The sequence below is a fragment of the Triturus cristatus genome, chromosome 1_2 (genome assembly GCF_964204655.1).
Source record: "Triturus cristatus chromosome 1_2, aTriCri1.1, whole genome shotgun sequence".
Lineage (NCBI taxonomy): Eukaryota > Metazoa > Chordata > Amphibia > Caudata > Salamandridae > Triturus > Triturus cristatus.
The window spans coordinates 989981018-990001311 of NC_140580.1; the positions used below are offsets into that span (position 1 = coordinate 989981018).

The following is a 20294-nucleotide window of genomic DNA, read 5'->3' on the forward strand; positions in this document are numbered from 1 at the left end:
CAGGATTGTGGAGAGAAAGGAAATAGCGAGCAAGAGCAAGTGAGGAGTTTAAAACAATAAAGTTCAACTGATGCAGGGACACAGAACTGGCAAAAAAAAAGATCCGTGGAGAATAACAAACACGAATAAGCAAGACGTGGAGAGTGGAACAACCGAAAGAAGAGGACTAGCAAAAGAGGGAAAGGGGAAGTGAAGATAGAGAAATGAAAGAGCAGAACAAGAGAGAAGAGCAAATGGAAAGAAGTGCAAAGATGGGGAGAAGAGCAATGAGGGAGAAAAGCAAAGAGAGAAAGGGAAGAGCAAATAAAAACAAGCATTGGCAAAGTCAATAGGTCAACGTCTTTGGGACATAACGGATTTGCCAATGGTTTTTGCCATGCTGTACAACCATGCAACACGCATGTGTGCACCTATCAAATGAATTGGTTAAAAAAAAATAGGGGGTGGGGGGGGTTGTAGCTTCAGCACGAGAGGCAAGCAATACACAGAGTAAGTGGAAACAGCATAGGGAGAAGTCCGAAGCAAAATAGCAAAATTGGGTAGACTGACGCACACAGGAGCACAGGTGGGGAAAGTAACAAGGGTGAGGGGGGGAAGCAAACGGAGAGAGAACCACATGGATCTGGGGGGAAAGAAAATGGGAGAACCACACAGGCAGAGAAGGAGCAATAAGAGTGCGGCAGAGGGAGACAAGTGGAAACACATACACTCTTGCAGAGTACCGAAGCAAAAAGAAAACGTAGCGCCTGAAAAAAAAAGCAGTAGAGGTACACAAATAATGCGTCCATGATGAGAGGAACAAACACAAGAGAAAGCAAAGCCCACAGAAGCTGACGAATAAGAAACAAGCGAATGAGTGACAAAGCCAACCAACGATAAGCAACAAGCGGCCTCTAAACCCACCTTACGCAGGAACATCTTAATGATTTTGGGGGCCCCGGGCCAAATATAATTTGGAACCCCTTGCTCGGAAATGTGAATTTATTATACATTTCGGTTCATTTAAGTCCTCAGCAACTATAGTCTGACCATGGACAACCCTCTTCACTGAACCCCAAACATTTAAGGGGACTCCAGTCCTTCAGAGGGCAAGTCCTTTGAATATATGAGCTATACCTGGGAGCTCCTTTTCATATTGTGTAAGGGGCCCCAACATGTTTGCGTTATACCCCTGTCTGGGACTGTCCTGAAACCTTAATGATGAGGCCCAAGAAAGGTGGGGGCCCGGGCCAGAGACCACTTTGCCCATGCCTTAAAAAGTCTCCGACTGTAAGCAGACACTACGTCTTACAACAGACCGCGCATGTGATGTCTAGTCATCGAAACCTAAAAAGGGAACAACCTAGAGATGGTGAAAAAATAAAAGAGAAGTCATCAATGAAGGGGACGAGTATGGAGGGAAGAAAGGTCATTAACAGGATGAAGGAGAGTGCGAGAAACTCTGTAAAGGATAATTGGATAAATTAGTTCAGGGGAGGGAAATGGGAAGAAAAAGAGAACTGGAGAACGGGAAATGGAGGGACATAATTTGCGTGGGAGGGGATGGAGTGCAATGGTGTGAGGGTAAATGAGGAGGAGACAAGAGCACCGTGTACTGTGCTCGGTTCTCAGTCAAGTCAAAGCAGCAGTTCCAGACGCAATGCAAGCTAGAATGCAAGCTAGATCATTAAAATGCAAATACTAGACAATTTATATTTATTGGGCTTCCTTGCATCGAGGTCTTACACCGACAGCAGATTCGGTCTTCTCTGGCTTCCAGCTTGATTTGTGTCTGGCGGCTTTTATTTCCAGGCCGCATTTGCAGGCTCCGCACTTGGCGAGCTTCTGCTTCGCTTTTCTGTCTTTGTGGGGGTTACTGCACGGAACGGGGCTCCTCTCTGTAGGGCTCCCTTCTAGGGTGAGGAAAACCGAGTGAAGGAAACCGAGAAATGGGGGACCAGAGGGCGAGAGCTTAAGGAGAACAAAACCAACCTGTCTTTGTAGCTGTGCGAAAAAAAATCTTTATAATGTGCACATTATAGGCTGGGCCTCTAGAAATAAGCAGCAGCGGTAAATCGAATTATGCGGCACTGTCAAATAAATTATGTGGCTAGAAAATGCAAACTATGCAGCCTAATGTGGTACATTTTGTGGCATTAATTCATTTGTTGTCGTTTTTACACGTTAACACTGCCTGGGCAAATGTTTCACCCCATTAGTATTAGATGAAAACCTAATACAGCAATATGCAACAGGAAAGTCGACCAGTTAACCTTTATAAAGGGCCAGCCACTGTGCGGCGGTGTCAATCATAACACCAACATGCATCCTTGACACATACAGATAAAACTAGCATGAACCTAACACAACCTTGCCACCATTGCATTCTAAGACACTGTTCTGGATTGTGATGTAGAGAGAATACAGTCTAGACCAGAAATGAAAAACGGATCCACCCAGAAGTGAAAAAAAATGCTAGAGTCCTTCGGCGCATTCACAAATACCTTCCTAACTCTCGCTAACTGATGGAAACCTAAGTACCAAATCAATCTCTACTCATCCCGTACAATAAAACACAAACATACACTTTTATTTAATATTTTCTCCCCAAAGGGCACTCACACATGAAGAAAGTGCCACAATGACAACAGCTAAAATACTATACAAATGGTAATATCCTAACACATGAACAGTGTTTACAACTTCTTGTACTGCTAAAAAGGTGCTTTGCCCTCTAGCCATGAAAGAGGACAGTTTTCTCTGGTAGCAAGTGGCAAGTCAAGACGATATGAGACAGATGGGCCAAAACACAGGATTCTGTTACTGTGCATTTGCTGTGATATAAGGGTGTAGTGTGAAATACAGAGGGGTGAACCCAAATATATCTGTTTATGGGGCATGGATAGGGAATCGTACTACTGTTCTGAGTGTACAGGGTACTGGGCCCAGATACAGAGGCATGCGGACAGACAGAGATACGTACACCACAACATATACAGGGTAATAGGATCAACACATAATGCTAGAACCCAATCCAGGGCACCTGGCCCACATACATGGGCAGGACAGGGAGGTTAGGCAGGCCAAGATGCAGGGGTGTTCGACCAAACACAGGAGAGAAAGACAAAACACTGGGCAGTTGTCAAACTTCACAACTTCCATGCAAGGACTGCCTTTAAAGAGCAAGGTCTCTTTGAAACATGTGACCTCTGTGGCCCAATAGCAGGGCTCTGCAAACTTCCCTTCTGTTCAGGCACCAGGTGAGGATGTGCTGTGATCAAACCTCATCTCCAATCTGCCCACGCGTGGGCCTCTCCCAGTGAGACCGCAAAAACAGACTACCACCCACTCAGCTGCCTTTACCAAACCACAAAATAAAACAGAACACAATATACTCAACAATGTAAGGCACCCTCAGATCGCTGGAGGTGGGGAATTAAGAAAAGGGAGACAGAAAAGCATCAAAAGATAAGAAGAACCTGCCCGGGGGTGCGCGTCATATGGGAGGAGGCCTCGGGGCATATGCAGACAGCCCTCCATAAGGAACTTGTTTTGACGCCGAAAATGGGCTTATTGAACATATGGGAGGAAACGGACCTAACAGAAGCGGAGAAACAATTCACGACGTTAGGATACACACTAGTTAAACGGGAGATTGCTAGGGGTTGGGGGGGGGGGGGGGGGTAATGCACCACGGCCCAGTGGTTGGACGACAGAGCTTGATAGATGCATGCTGGCGGAAACTGAGGTTTTCGTAACCAGGGGATGCCCAAAAAAATGGGATCGGAAGTGGGAAAGGTGGAACGAATACCGAGGGGCAACTGTAGTATCCCCCATGGGGGAAATGTAACTGCGTCAACAGACAGAAAGAGCAGTTTGCTTGTAACATATATTTTGTTAAGTGACTTGATATATACGAAAGTGGGGTCAGACAAGAAATTGTCGTCAGTCTATGATGTATACTGATGCTGTTAAACCAATAAACAAATTTAAACAAAAAGATAATAAGAATAGTCCAGCAGCAGGATGGGATTTACCTACGGTAATCTCTTCTCATAGGTGTTGATGAATGATCTTAAAGGTCTTGGAGTGAAAGTACTTTTTCAGGGATAAATACCATAGCACTGGTATAAGGTGGCTGACTGGGAGGGCAAGCATTAAAAGTCAGAGGGAAGAGCCATGTGATGTACATGGAGGAGGGGAATTGAAATACAGGCCTGAAAGAAAGGCGCGTTCCAAGCTCTCTGAATGTGATAAAATCATTTTCAAGTCTTAGATGAAGTGGTAAGGAGTCCCACAGTTATGAGCCTTGGCGTTTAATAGATCTTATACAAGATCCACTATATCTGCCTCGATGTGTGATGGGCATGTTCGGGTTTGCGGATCGAAGGTTTCTGGAGGCTGGTAGGGAAGGGATCTTGACAAGTGGCCATGTACGATCTTGTTGACAAAGTCTTGAAATGGGATCTTTGTTTTTTTGGAAGCCAATCGATGGATCTCAGCACTGGTGTGATATGGCCATGGCATCTCAGACCCAACAAGAGATAGATACCAATGGTCCAAGGCCGCCACATCCTCAGGATGAGAATACATTCAAAGCACAGGGATGCCCTGTATTCCTGAGGAATCTGGGTATGTACGTACAAGAAATACAACAGCGGCTACAGATTCATTTTCAATGAAGTGTGATAATTCATTGGCTAGCTAAGCAATAATGCCTAGTTTCGGCTTACACAGCACAATAATCAAATATATTATCCAGTGATAGAACAGGACACAGTCCAGAGTCGTCCACCTTCTGTGCATTCAACGCTTTATTTGCAAGATGAGATCCTGCTGCAAAAAACAGTACATGGCAAAGCGCTTCTTATACGCGCAACATGATGCAAGCAGGCGAGTGCAACAATAATGGGCACCACCAGAAAATACTAAACAGCTGCACAACTTGTTGTCAAAGTGACAGTTTGGAAATCACCAAAAGAACAGGCAAGCTCAAAGAGTACAATTGAGGAAATTAAACCCAACCGCAAATTCCTACTTCTTTGACTTGCTCCACCAGTAAGAAACGCCTGCTACCACCTCCTACCTTTCGGACTGTCTGTGTTCCCCAAGGAGTACGGATCGCTGCCCAGAGACTCAAGGTGCCTTCGGAGGGAATGCAGCTCATCATCAAGGCCAGGTCGGTCTGGATCAAACAGATTGCTCTCTTCCACAACCTCATTTATTCGTTCCAGCAGCTGGGTCACACTAGAGCAGGACAAAGGTGGGTCTGTTAATGTCAACTCCTGGTCAAGGCAAGGAAGAAATCACATAGCGCACCCAAACATTACGTCGAAAACAGAATATATTACCCACATTTTGGTTAAAATAGAAGTCTACTCTGTTTTAGAAGAAGGATCCGTAGGATTCAACTCAATGGACCAACTATTGCTCAACAATCAATTCAAGCAAAGAAAAAATGGCATACTCACTGGAACACTGGCAATAAGAATGGTTTTAATGCAGTCTATGATTACGGTTTAGACCAATTCGTATGCTTGGACGTTGAAAGATACGCTTCTTAATTTTCTGAATAAATGTGCTGCTTCTATCAGTTCGGGATTTTCTTACAATCCATCACGGCAGTTTACCCACTAGTTATGTTACTGACCAGTGTTCTGGTCAATCAAACTAGTAATCTGTCTCTTTTCCTCTTAGTATGTCTATTTGTGGCTCGGCCCACGAGAAAGGCAAAGCAAGTAATCTGCTTCATTGATGTCCGTGCTCTGGAAGCCTTGGCTTATTGATTTGCGCCCAAAGGCTAACCATCTAAAGCAGCGTACAAGCCGTCACAATTGCGACTGCTGCATCCAAGTGTAAACTAGGAGCCTCGCGGTCTTTGGTTTCCACTGTTCTTCTGCGGACTCTCCTTTGGCTACCAAAGATAGCTTTCTGGCTACAAATTATTTTAAAATATGGATGATTATCTGAGCAGGTTGCCATAAATGTGATGCATTCTACAATAACTTGATAGTTTTGTATTTGTAGTTTCTGAATTATTTCATTTTATTAGAAGCCACAATTTGTCACCACGTTCTGTGCTTCACAGTGCTTCTTTTGACCAACTCTAAATGTTATTTAACATTCAAATATGTCTAACATTGAATTCACCATCTCAACTAGAGGGTCAGAAAAATGTCATATACTAGCTATTATTGGTGGGAAAATGCCAGGGTGTATGCTGCATATCCACCCTGATGGAGGCGAAAAGAAGAGGCTCACAAGACAAAACGTCTACAAAAATGACAAAACCTACAGATTTCAAAATGCTACAAGATATATAAAGATTTCTGGACAATGCAATTAAAATGGTATATACGATTGTAATATGGTTCGTGAGCATTAAAAATCAGCGTTTACTGGGCAAGACTAACACCATGGAGCGCAAAATGTGTGCAGCTCAGTTGGTCAGTCACGACCTATAATGAAAATCAAACAACTAAAGGTTGGATTATCGCAGGATTCGGCCCGATTATCACAGCAGCCAATGGATCATGGGGCAGAGGGAGGGAGAAAGGTGTGCCAGGAAAAATAAGAATATTCGTAGTCTATTGTGAATTAAATCCTTTTATTGAATTCAGTGTTAGTTGTGAGAGGGACTCTAACTCGAGTCTTTCAAGACAAAGTAAAAACAGAAAACAAAAGGTTTGTGGCACAGCCAACACGTGTTTCGCCCCCTATAATTGGCCTTTCAGCCTGGGGCTTCTTCAGGTCATGAGGAATTCGTAAATTGGGGATCCTTAAATAGTTCCCCAAAAAAATGTCTCGAAATGATGGACCTTCTCGTATTTTAGTAACAAAGTGTTTCTGCATTCATTGTCCAGAGAAATCTTAAGTTGGCGCGGGCCCTCCCTCTAAGCAGGCCCGGCTTTAGGCCTGCACGGCGGTGGGTACTGACCTCTGGTAGCCCTGATTTTCAAATATATTTTGGATTTATAAGCACCTGCAGCAGAGTTCCTTGCCTTCAGCAATCTTCAGGCAACAAATGTCAAGATAACTCTGGAGATTAATGGGCCTGCTGGAGAGAGATTGGAGTTCTGTCTATTGGAAGTTTCGACTCGTCATAAAGTAGCACAAAGGGTTAATTGGCTTGATGCAAAGCCATGCAGATCACAAAAGTGCATATCATGTAGATAGTTCAGTGGGTTACAGCTTTTGTCAGAGTTGTTTTTATTACAGGCAGTTTATAAGTTACAATCCTAATATGGCACGGTTAGCTATTAACTGTCAAAGAGCTGCAAGCACACTGCAAGGGATAGATAGCGCTCGGCGGAGGAGCATCGCCCTACTGCTTCAACTGCAAGATGAATACAAAAAAATAAAATAACGTTCCTTTTATTTTTTTTTATTGAGCACGAGGTGAAGCCAGGTTAGATTAGGGTGGGGAGGGGCTGTGCTTCTGTGACCAAGAGGCAGGAGGAGTGGTGGCTGCAGTTTAAGTGTGCATGACGGTAAGGCAGGCTGCCGCGGACCAGCCAAACAGTCATGCGCACTTTGCATGTTCTCCACAGGCTGTATTGTATAGCCTGGGTGGAGAACATGCAGAGTCTCCCAGTCCCTCTCTTAGCGCCAAACCACAGCGTTCAGACAAATCACAACGCTGCTGTAAGACAGCATCGTGATAGGCTAGGGTATCCTGGGAGGCTGTGCTTTTTGCTGCCGAAGAAGAAGACGGTGGCGAGGCGGTATGCAGCCAAGTAATTATTTTATTTTTATTTTTTATTCACGCCCCTCCGCTTTACCTCTCCCACCTCACCACCCCCTATTTGGTAGCAGCCGCTACTGGCAGGGCCACTAGATTTATATAAAAGAGAAAGACCAAATTATACGTCAGAGTTGCGTAAATTATTTGGCAAGGAAAGGCAAATTATGCAGTGTAATGCAGCATACATTGGAATAGTATTATTTCATTAAATTTATAATTTTTACCACTCTGGGCATTGGTTGCACCAGCTGCAGCTCACCCGCAATAGCAGAGGAGCGTCGCCCCACTGGCACAGAGCCAGAAGCTGAAAAATAAAATATTTAATTTTTGTTATATTTTTCAGCTGATGGCTGAGTAAACATATGCAGGGAGAGGCGTGCCATGTTGGGGGGGGGGGGGGGGGGGGGAGTGGTAGGTGCACGGTTAAGTTCGCATGTCAGTTTGGCAAGCTGTCTTAGGCTGGTCAAACTGACATGCGCACTTAGGTTTCCCAATCCAGCTGTATTGCACAGCCAGGTTTGAGAAACAGCACAGACTCCCTGAGAAAGCGTTAATCCAACTTACTCAGACCAATCCACGCGCTGCTCTCATGCTCGAGAGCAGCGTGGGGATTGGATGGGGAATTCATGATGCTGTCCCAAGGACTGCTGGGACCAGGAACTGGAAGCAGAGGTGGCTTGAAGCACCAGGTTAGTCTTTTAATTGTTTTTATTATTAACCCCCAACCCGGCACTCCCCTCGCACCTTCTCCACCCGCCCCAGCACTCTTTATCTGTATTGGCCACCACTGAGTTCAACACCCAAATAGCAATAAGCAACAGAAAAGTGACCTATCGACTTTTGCAAAGGGCCTTTCACTGCGCAGCAACGGGAGTGGCTGCATTTTAATAACTTTTGAACCGTTTAAGTGGAAAACAAGTTTTTTGTTAAAATCTGCAGATTAAGCAGCAGATGATGAATTATGTGAAAAATGCACCAAATCTATAATAATGCAAAAAAAAGTGCAGCTGCATAATCGCATAATTCCAGCAGTCCTGGGTGTAGGTAAGAGCACTATGATTTTTTCCCATACCTTTCATTATCCTAATATTGCTAAAAACGTATCTTTAGGGCAATAATCAATTCTTATTAGTAAATCCTCCCCCCAACCGCAGTGATACGTTTTAAAACCCGACTGTGAGCTCCTCCAGACCAAGCACTCTTAATCTATACTGCCTCCCAATATGGAGGACCTATGACACCTGCACCTTGTAGTCTATGTCTTATGCAGCATTTCTTATGCACTGATTAACACATATGATGCATTAGCAATCTCTGTATAATGTGAGTGTGATGTAAAGGGCTCTGACACCCTACATTGGTTGAGTAGTGCTATAAAACTAAAGAAATGCATGCGAGAGAGAGTGATTATGGAGACTTTGGCGGCACTGTTGGAGGGCGGTCGTGAGGGAATTTGTGGAGGAGGGGGACGCCTGCAAACATTGCATCACTGGGCGCCACCAGCGCTAAAGCCGGTCCTGCCAGTAAGAACAAACTGAGATAAACTGAAAGCACGCGGAATGTTCTGCGCAGGCGCGGGCTTTGACTGCAGGCTTCTGTGCATAACTCGCACACCCACAGTTTGCAGGCATACTTGGAAAGGTTGCGCAACAAACAGATCAGTACATGATCAAGTTAGAGCCGGTGGTCTCCAGATGAACTTCCTCTCCACGGTTAAATGCTCGGAACTGGGTTCCAGGAGCGAGAAGCCGCCACCCGAGTTTGGACTTGGTGTCGTCACTCTGTGGTTGACTGGCGGGGAGTTTTTCCACCAGTGTGTGCAATCAGAATAAAAAGAGCACAGAGGGTAAAAGAGCTCAGACGTGTTATCAGTTTGCAAAACCAAATCGCAGTTAAGATGTGGGTAAGCAAAGTTGTCAAGGAATGGACTAGGAGGGGCGCCTGGGGGCGGCGGAGTTAAAACCACCAAGAGAAGGCATCAGTTACCTCCAGGCGAACCCCCCCCCCCCCCCCCCACCTTCCATGCCCCCAATTCATCTCTACCAGACAGGCTGGGTGTAGCAGAATCCAAAGATATCTAAGTAAGGGATATGCGAACTTCCGGTGTCTCGCGGTCATTTGCGCATACACTTTCTAAAAATCGACAGAGCTAAAATCCAGGCTAAGATCAATAGTAGTAGCGCATCTGTGCAACAGTGTCAATGTGCAAGTGTCCTTTCCACAGGCTGCGCCCAGTGCACGCAAAACTGCAACACAAAGGGTGTTGTTGATCGAGAATGACACAGAAAATAGATTGTTCCATGGCCAGAGGAGAGCGTGTGACAGAAAGCACTGCTTTGCTCACACCTTTCAGACAATGAGTCAAGAAATGTCCAATGACTATAGGGACTGGTGAAGCGGGTGATGGGGTCCCTGGCGAGTCGAGCTCATACTAAGTTTCACAGCTCCCCCTTCCATCAAATGCACTGTGGTGGCTTTTGAGACACCCGGGCGACGCTCAAGGGGCAGGCATAAGATGTTCCAAATGTGATAGGTTTGCAAAATAATTCACACAACTCCTTTTCCGTCGTTTGCTTTAGAGGTGTAGCGTTTTAAACGCTCTAATTTGCATGCTTGCGCGATCGCGCTGAATAAACACAGGAGCCTGTACTTTATGGTTTACACGCAGCTCCCGACTGCCGCGCCTAGGCCACGCCTCTTTATTAATACCTGCCAGCGTCTGACGTCACGAGTCAGCGCTAGCGCACCCCGGCAGCGCGGAAGGCTAGAACGCCTCGCGCGCGGAAGGCTAGAACGCCTCGCGCGCGGAAGGCTAGAACGCCTCGCGCGCGGAAGGCTAGAACGCCTCGCGCGCGCCGGACTTTACACTCCTTCCAACCTTTATAAAAACATCAACCAATAAACACAAAATGCAAATGAGCGATGAGTCTGTTACCAGTCTGCCAGTCTTTGCAGGTTACACCATCTAGTCCGCCAACTGGGATGATGGTGCAGGGTTCCTCTGCAGACTGTAGCGGGATTGGCCGCCTCTAGGTAGGGCCACCTCGGGGGATCTGCGCCTCGGGGTGTTATGCTCCTCCCGGGATGGGGAACAGCCGGGCAGGCTACCCCCGGGGGTGGCTGGTAGAGACTGGGAGTCACGATCTTCACCTGGACCCTTCCCCCCCCCCCCTCCTGGTCTCCGCTCATTTGGTCGGGGCCGGGTCCCTCTGGCTCGGTCCCGGGGCATGAAGGTGTCACAGGATGGACTTTCTTGAAGAAAGACACATCTCGGGTAACAGTCTCAGCTCCTCTTTGGGCGGTCACCATCGTACCTGTCCGGCGGGTGACGATCCACGGTCGTGGTTCGAAAGGAAGTCTGAATTTGCTTCCTGGGTAGCGGTCCTTCACATACACTTGATCCTGCCATTGGATCGTGGACTCCTTGGCTCCCCTCCGTCGGCTGGCTTGATCATTCGAGCGCATCCAGAGTCTTTTCATTACTGGCTTGTACCAGAACCCAAGTCGGGTGGTGGGGAATCGTGTCGCTCACTATTCTTCCCATGGTGGCTGTTCCCGGCGCTGCTTCTGTTGTGACATGGGGGGTCATCCGGTATTCCCTCAGGAAACTGTAAATTGCCCTTTCCAGTGGAGACCCGTCCGCCATGGCTATACGTATGGTTTTGTTGAGTGTCCTCATAAATCTCTCCACCTCTCCATTGGCTTGGGGCCAACGCGGTGTCACCTTGCGATGATGGATCCCCCAACTCTTGAGGTACTCTGCGAACTCCTGCCCCTGGAAGGGGGGTCCGTTGTCGGTCTTGACCACTTCAAATATGCCATGAGTGGCGATGGTTTTCTCGAATTTCGCTATCACCTCGGTGGCTGTCTGGCTCCCCACGATTTCGACCTCTGGATATTTGGTGAAGTCATCAATGATGACTAGTGCGTACCGTCCATCTGGGAGGTGTCCGAAGTCGGCACTCACACACTCCCACGGCCTCTGGGGGTTTTCTTCGGTTGCCACTGGGTGAGGGCGATCCGGCTGTCCTGCCGCTTGGCACCAGGTGCAGGTTCTTACCGTCTGCTCTACCATAGCATCCATGCCCGGGAACCACAGCTTGGCTCGGAGCCTGCCCTTAGTTTTCACCATTCCTTGATGCCCCCTGTGAGCTAGGTCTACTGCCTGCTGGGCAAGGCTGGCCGGCATGACCAGTCTAGGGCCTCGTAAAAGACATCCTTGGCCATCGACTGACAGTTCACCCTTTATTCTCAAGATGTATTCCAGTATCAGTTTGGCTTGGGGTGTCCTCCGACTTAGCGATTCTTGGATTACTCTCCAATCCCCCGACCTGATGGCCTCCGCCGCTGCTCTCAAGCACTCATCACCTCTCGACGCTTCTATGATTGCAGCTAGGCTCATCGGAAGGGGTCGTGACCGCTCTGTCACATACCGGACATATTCCTCTGTGTCCTCTGCCTCTTCCTTTTCTTCCGTGGTGGCTTTCCGCGGGTGCCTTGACAGATAGTCCGCCGGGTTCGTGGCCCCCGGTTTGTACTCCACCCGGTAGTTATACCCTTGTAATTGGAGTATCCACTTTTCAATCCGGGGTGGTGGTTTTGAGGCGGACCCTTGGAAGAGAGGTATGAGGGGCTTATGATCAGTTGCCACCGTGAAGTGGTGGCCATACACATATACATGAAAGTGTCTGCAGGCTCAGTGAATGGCCATGGCTTCTCGCTCGATTTGCGAGTAACGCTGCTCTGTCTCGGTCAGGGACCTGCTCGCGTAGGCGATGGGGGGCCCACTCTCCGTTGCTCTGGAGTTGAGCTAGCACTGCTCCCAGACCAAAAGGGCTTGCGTCCACCGCCACGTTGGTGGGCTTCGCAGGGTCGAAGTACGATAAGGTGGTGTCTGCCGAGAGGGCGGCCTTCGTTGGTTGGAACGCTTGCTCTTGTTCCGGGCCCCACTGCCATGTGGTCGACGACTTGGTCAACTCCTTGAGAGGTTTGGTGAGGTTGGAGAGGTCAGGGATGAAGCGGCCACAGCAATTGACCATGCCCAGGAAGCTCCTGGCTTCTGAGATGTTTGTTGGGGCTGGGGCTTCTTGGACGTCCTTCACCTTGTCCGGGTCTGGGGCCACTCCTTGATCCGAGAAGGTGTACCCGAAGAAACTAATCTTGTTCTGCAAGAATTGGCACTTCTCCCGGTGCAGGGTCAGGCCTGACTCCTGGATCCTTTTGAGGACCCCTCTCAACCGCTGGTGGTGTTCCTCTATGGTTGATGCATATATCAGCAGGTCGTCGCTCACATTGAGCACTCCGAGGAGCCCGCTGAGGACTTCTCTAATGGTATTTTGGAATACCTCGGCGGCACTCGAGATGCCGAAGTTGAGACACCGATACCGTCTGAGGCCCACGTGTGTGGAGAAAGTGGTTATGTACCTCGAGTCCGGATGGAGTGGCAGCTGGTGGTAGCCTGATCGTAGGTTCATTTTCGAAAACCACCTGGCCCCGTTCAGCTCTGCCAAGATGTCATCAATGGTAGGCGTCAGGTGCCGTTCACTTTTTACGGCGGCGTTGGGGAGGCGCATGTCCACACAGATGCAAACTTGTCCTGGCTGTTTCGGCTTCCTGGCGATGACGATCGGGGATACCCATGGGGTTGGCCCGCTGACCTTCTCTATGATGCCTTGTCTCTCCAGGGCCTCCAGCTCCTCCTTGACCTTTTGCCTCAGATGGAACGCGATGCACCTGTGCCTCAGCGCCACTGGTTGGACAGATGGATCTATATGTAAGGACACTTCCTTCCCTTTCAGGCACCCAATTCCTTTGAACACTTCTCCGAACTCTTCCATGATGGTATCCAGCTCTTCCTCTAGGACCGCCATGGCAAACGATATCAGTCTCAGTTCTTCGGCCGATTGCCCGCTCAGCAGCATCCCACTGCCCTCTTCTGTGACATAGATGGTGGTGCTAATTTTCCTCTCTCCATGTTGCAGTTCCGTCTTGAAACACCCGATGAGAGGGATGGGCGTCTTCTGGCCGTACGCAAATACTCGGATCTTAGCCTCTCGCAGCGGAGGTTTGGTGCGTAGTTGGTGATAGACGTTGGCGGCCATCAGCTCAATGGACGCTCCTGTATCAATGGTCGCTTTTACCTCCTGTTGTTGGACCAAGATACGACATTTTGGAAGTCTGCGCTTCTTCTTTTGTGGCTGGTTGATCGCGAACACATAGTGGACTGGGTACTCTTCGGTGTCATCGTCCATGTCTTCGCTATCCGCCCCCTCCTGCACCGCATGGGCCGCCTCTTTCTTGACTCTGGTGGACCTGCACACCGCCGCGAAGTGGTTCATCCACCCACATGCGCTGCACTTTTTCCCTCTGGCTGGACAGTCTTGCATGCGGTGGGGTTGGCCGCCACCGTATCCGCATTCTTTCTTCTTCGTCTCCGGTTGTCTTTTCCCTCCGGCCGGTCTCACTTTGGGTCGTACCACGTTCACCGCTTCCGCCACTTGCACTTGTTCAGTCTTCACGGGGCGATGCAAGGCTGCTTCCATGTGCGAGGCTCTCGCCTGCGAGAGTTCCTTCGACCGTCCGAGGGTGAGGATGTCCGCTAGGGGCTTTCCTTCTTCCTGGAGGACCGTGACCCGGAGCTTGGACGAGTAGCACCCTTGGATGATCTGCCCTCAGATCTCCTCTTGCTCATCTCGGAATCCACACGTGCTGGCTAACTCCTTCAGTCTGCCGTGGAACGCATCTAGGGACTCTTCTGCCTCCTGTTTAGCTTGACGAAAGATAAATCTTTCATAGTCTCTGTTCGCCATGGGTTCGAAATGGGCGTTGAGAGCCTTCAGCAGCGTGTGGTAAGTCTTTGGCGTTGCCTCCACGAGGGTTTTGTAGATGCGGTGGATGTCTGTCTCCTAGGTGGAGTAGCAATGCTCTGCGCCTTTTCCTCGAGATGCCTGCCCCCTCAAAATATATTTGTAGGCGGTCTGTCCAATCCCTCCAGCGCGGGGCAAGGGACGACGGGGCACCGTCAACGACAAACGGCTCAATGGCGGGTATCGACGCCATCTTGGCACGTGCGCAGCGTGCGGTGGAGGCCGGCTGCCTCTCCCCTTCGTTGAAAACGACTGGTGGGCACCCCCTTTTGGGCATCGAGCGTGGTCCCCCTCTGTGCCTCTACACCATCAAGTGGGCACACGTACCTCCAGGAGCCAGCATCAGGGTCTTCAGGGCACTCAGGGTCCTGGGCACTCCCTCTGGGCCTGGGCCTGCTATGGGGTATGGGGCGGCCGTCGACGGGCTCCACGTGGCACCAGGCCTACCACCATCCAGGTGGGACATACTCCTCACAGACTGCACTGATGGGGTTCCCAGGCTCTCCCAGTGTCTCCCACAGGAACTACCAGCATGCTCAGCCAGGTCAGCACGGGGTTGGGACACCACTCACAGGCCCAGGAGACATGGATGGCAGCTGCACCACACAGTGGGGGTACCTACAGCAGATGCAGGGCTCAATACACCCCTCGTCGCCAGTGTAGCGTTTTAAACGCTCTAATTTGCATGCTTGCGTGATCGCGCTGAATAAACACAGGAGCCGGTACTTTATGGTTTACATGCGGCTCCCGACTGCCGGGCCGAGGCCACGCCTCTTTATTAATACCTGCCAGCGTCTGACGTCACGCGTCAGCGCTAGCGCACCCCGGCAGCGCGGAAGGCTAGAACGCCTCGCGCGCGCCGGACATTACAAGAGGGACAGAGTAATAAGAAATGTAATATCTACAGAGAGCAAATAGCATGCCCACCCGGCCACACTAAGAGGTAATTCTAACCCAAGAGCAAGTGATCACCCTTAAGTGTGCCCAGAAGTGAGCACCTACGGATGCCCCTCTAGAGTACCCTGGCAACATACATTTGTGTCCCTCAAAGTCGGATTTGGAAAATCCAGAACTTTTGTTGCCGGATCCCCTCTGTTTAGGAGCCCACGCAACCCCAATAAGGGTACTGAGGTTACATTTGGGTCACTATGCATCTAAGAGGAGGGCATGCACTCCAATGAGGGCCCTGAGCCTTTGATATGGTCCCTATGCATCCAGGAGGGCAGGCACCTCAAGGAAGAGTCCCAAGGCTTCACTTGGGTTACTATGCATCGAGCAGGGAGCAACGCATTCCCAGAAGGGTCCAGAGGCTACATTGGAGTCCCTATGCACCAGGCAGGAGGATATATACTCCTGATAAGGGCCAGAGTCTTTGATTGGGTCCCTATGCATCAAGGAGGGCATGCTCTCCAAGAAGGTCTCCAAGAAGGGTCCCAAGACTTTACTTGCATTGCTATGCATCGAGCAGGGAGCAATGCATTCCCAGAAGGCTCCAGAGGCTACATTTGGATCCCTATGCACTAGGCAGGAAGATATATATATATACACACTTCTGATAAGGGCCCGAGCCTTTGATTGTGTCACTATTCATCAAGGAGGGCATGCTCTCCAAGAAGGGTCCCAAGACTTTACTTGGGTTGCTATGCATCGAGTAGGAGGGAATGCATTCCTAAGAAGGGTCCTGATGCTACGTTTGAGTCACTATGCACCAAGCAGGAGGGTATGCACTCCAGTGAGGGCCCGAGTCTTTGACTGGATGACTATTCATGAAGGAGGGCATTCTCTCCAAGAAGGGTATCAAGGCTTCACTTGGGTTGCTATGCGCTGAGCAAGAGTGCATGCATTCCCAAGAAGGGTCACGAGGCCTCGTTTGAGTCACTATGCACCAGGCAGGAGGGTATGCACACCCAGTAAGGGCTCCAAGGCTACACTTGCATCACTATGCGTTGATACTCCCAGTAAGTGCCCGGAGGCTACATTTGGGTCACTATGTATTGAGCATGAAGGCAGGCCATATCGATAGCATCCCCAAGGCTACACGTGGGTCCCTCCAAATTCAGCATTGTATCACCCTCCGCCCCCTGCTCCCCACCTCCTGCTTCTATGCTCGCATCTAGACTCCTAAGGGCACCCTTGCCTTCTGCTTCTGGGCCTCCACAGACCATGCTCACCCTCCATGTCTACCCCAGGGCTTCCCCTCACACACCATCCAGGGTAACTTCTCATGTCAGGCCACATTATAGTAATGAAATCCTTTCTCCTGACGTCAGTCTCCAGAGGGGGCCAGGGCAGGGACAAACTCGGGTGTGCTGTCGATTCTAAGGTCAGAGAGGGGTCAGCGAGGCAGGGCACTTCTGACACTGGAGGAAGGGGGGCCCGGTGATCTGCGAGTGCTTTATCTGACCACATTGCATCATATCTCCCAGTGCACAAGCCCGAAGAGCAAATTAAAGCAGTGGCATAACGAAACTTGAGGGGGACCCCTGAAAAGTACATGGAGCCCCGCCCCTCCCCCCCCCCTCCCCGCATTCCTCCAGCCCACCACCTACTAGTTTTGCGGAGAGCCCAGCACTTTCGGGGGCCTTTGTTATGAAAAAAGGGAGATTTATGCTGTTGGGTTCGGTGCCAGAAGGAGAACCCCACCATCTGCTCCTGGGGAGAATGTGATACCTACCGGGGTTCAGGGACACGAGCTTCCAATGCTTCTGGGAAGTGAGCCCCGCATCCAAGCGGGGTTTTAGAAGTGCTGAACCCGAATCACACATAGAGACCAAAGACAGGTAGACTTGCTGTGCCCAGGGGCTGGACTTCAGAAGTACTGTCCAAAGGAGCACTGCACAGAAAATGGACCCATTTGGAAAATGGCAGGACACCCGTTATAAAAAAACAAAAAAAAAATACACAGCCTCAACACGCCTCCGTGCTCATTCAGAGTTGTGCGAAAACAAAGACTATATGTGCGGTAACCTGATTAACCACACACTTGTGCGTCATTGCACGCATTATTGTAGTCGTAAAACTGCCCGTTAAACAGTTTTACTGCACATGTGGTGGAGTAAAACTGTACAATGGCCCGATAAATATGTGGACTTTTATCCCCAACGGTTAAGTAGTAACTCTCCCACAAATCTAGAATAACTGGATGACTATGTTGCTGCATGCTAAATCACTTTTTATTTTGCATAAAACTAAACATTTGGACACAACATCCACCAGCAACCTTTTGCTGCAGCAGGTATTTCCGATATGCGGGAATTGGAATTAACCCAATTTTCTTCTGCACCCCTACAGCAGAACAGAAAAAACTCGGCAACCAAAATACTTTATGGAATCAATAAACCAACACAGAGAAGGTATAAACTCACTTGTATGGGGAAAGCAAGTGTTAATCTGGAGTCATTGATCTATGTATATATTCACGAGGACTAAGGAAAAGAAAAACATAGCTTTGCAAAATAGTGAATTTTGCTGGCTCATATCTGAAAACGGAGAGAAAAATAATCGGCTCTATCTCAGATTTCTGAGGCACAGACACAAGGAGCGATCCTCTGCAATTTTGCAGTTAGGGAATCTGTAAAATGTCACCAAACCTTTCCCTCTCCTGCACTCTTTCTAATAATAGAGTTTTTTCATGTACTTCGCCACACCTCAGGTGCCCCTGCATAGATTTCATGAATGAGGACATTATGCCATGAAACACTGTTAGATTTCAATTTATCTTTAGATAAAAAGCGTGCACATTGGCTCACACCGCCTGGTCTAGGCCCAGATCTTCTCCTGGACACAACTCAATACCCGAGTCTGAAGGTTCGTCTTTCTGTGAAAGCAGCTTAGTTAGTCGGGGTAAATGAGAAGGATCCCCCACCAGCTTCTTTGGGGCCTGGAACTTTATTCAGTCAACTATGTGTCTGGATTTCAGCAGCTCAGGGCACGCGGAGTTCCTTAGGCCTGAAGTGTCCAACGTTGGCCCAGTAAGATCAGAGCTTTAGGACACCCAAATAAAATACATTTATCTACCAGGACTATAAATTGAAAATAAATCTGTAGTCACTAGTCGTGTGTCAGTGCTTAATTTGTAAAGGAATAGAGCCACCATGTGGCAGACTGTCATAAGTGCTGGTGTTCATAATGAAATGCCGGTGCCCAGCACCGGAAACCACCGGCTCAAATTAAGCAGTGCCCTGTTGAAAACACAGCATGGATCCGGCTTTTCAATGCCTTATCACTGCTACTGAGCATGTGTATGCAGTGCACTGACCGATCTGTAGTTTCACTCGAACACCACAAGAAGTCCCTTTCAGATAACTGCCGATACAAATATATATAGATTTTTTTTAGGGCCACAATATAATTCCTCCAATAGTTTTCTGAAAAATACAAGTGAATATCATCTTTAGGACACCCAATCACTAACAATTCTGAAAAGATGGAGAAGACATCTCAAAAGGAGACCTTTTAGGTTAACACCAATACCCAAAGAGCATTAAGGTTAAGAAAAGGTCCTGTGGTGTTCTCCCCTTCAGCTACCCCCAATAGTGGGTGGGCACTGACGAGTATTAGGCACATTTAGGGCCTCTGGAATTATGCGGTAGGGGGGGGGCACCAAATGATGGAGCAGGATTAACTAAAATGATGTGTCAAGAAAGGGCAAATTATGTGTAGTAATGCGGCACATCTTTTGTTAGTATTACTTCATTATTTTGTAATTTTCTTCACATGGTGATAAATTGGTACTAACGAGGTAAAATCTTTGCTCACACTTTAACAACCAAATACAGAAATAAGCATTGAAAGATGGCAGTTTACCTCTGCAAACGCCCTTCCACTACACACAAACATGTAGCCATATTTTAGAACTTTTGATCTGTTTAAAATAGTAATATTTTTTTCGTTACAATCTACAGATTATGCAGCAAATGATGGATTATGTGGCAAATCCATAATTATGCGAAAATTGCTGCAGCCGCAGAATCAAAAGTAAGAGCAGAAAGTCTAAAAATGAGAGAATCATTACAAATAAGTACTCATTCACAGTGCATATTAAAAAATGTTAACATGTGCACGCCTCTAGATTAGGACTGGTCAGCATGTTTCATTGCCATATGCTTTGGTAAATTGGTCAGGATACGAGGACCAAAAACACGAGCGAGATGTCTCGGACAGTGCCCCCGGACCCAATGCGATACAAGTACACCAGGGCAACCAATGTGTAAGTGCACGCTGTCATGGCCGCTCTGTTTCTGAGTCATCGGCAAAGAAGGCGCCTTGACACATGGGCTACTTGAGGCTAAAAAGGTAGGAAAGCGGCGAGTCTTAGGTTCAAGCACCATCACAAAGAAGGCAAAATTTACTAGACCTCTGGAGAGTAGCGCGGCTGTAATGAAGGCTCCTCCTTAGTGTAGTAGGTAGGGGCGCACTTGGCCGCAAAGATCACAGGCAAAAAAAGCAGCACCCAATGCATGGTCTGCTGGCGGAGGCCGCGGGAGAGCACACAAAAGTACACTTGCTCCAAATATTGGTGGACTGGAGTTAGAACAGTAAATATTCCTGCCTTCCAATATCTGGGCAGACTACAAACTCTCTCCTACGAGCTTCATGAGAGGCACTGAAACAGGGAGACTTCTAGGAGTGGGAACAGCCATTACATCGCATCTGTTACCACGCATGCCATTACAATGGAAGCGTTACAACGCATGACCAGCACA

General features: G+C 48.5%; 1 protein-coding gene across 1 annotated transcript in view; it reads right to left on the minus strand.

Moving 5' to 3' along the window:
• Window positions 1–20294, minus strand: part of ABCA2 (ATP binding cassette subfamily A member 2) — a 569797-nt gene that overhangs the window by 347878 nt on the left and 201625 nt on the right. Inside the window, exon 4 of the mRNA XM_085611149.1 lies at window positions 5066–5226. Within this exon, the coding sequence (XP_085467275.1) occupies window positions 5066–5226 (161 nt within the window). The remainder of the gene's footprint in view (window positions 1–5065; window positions 5227–20294) is intronic.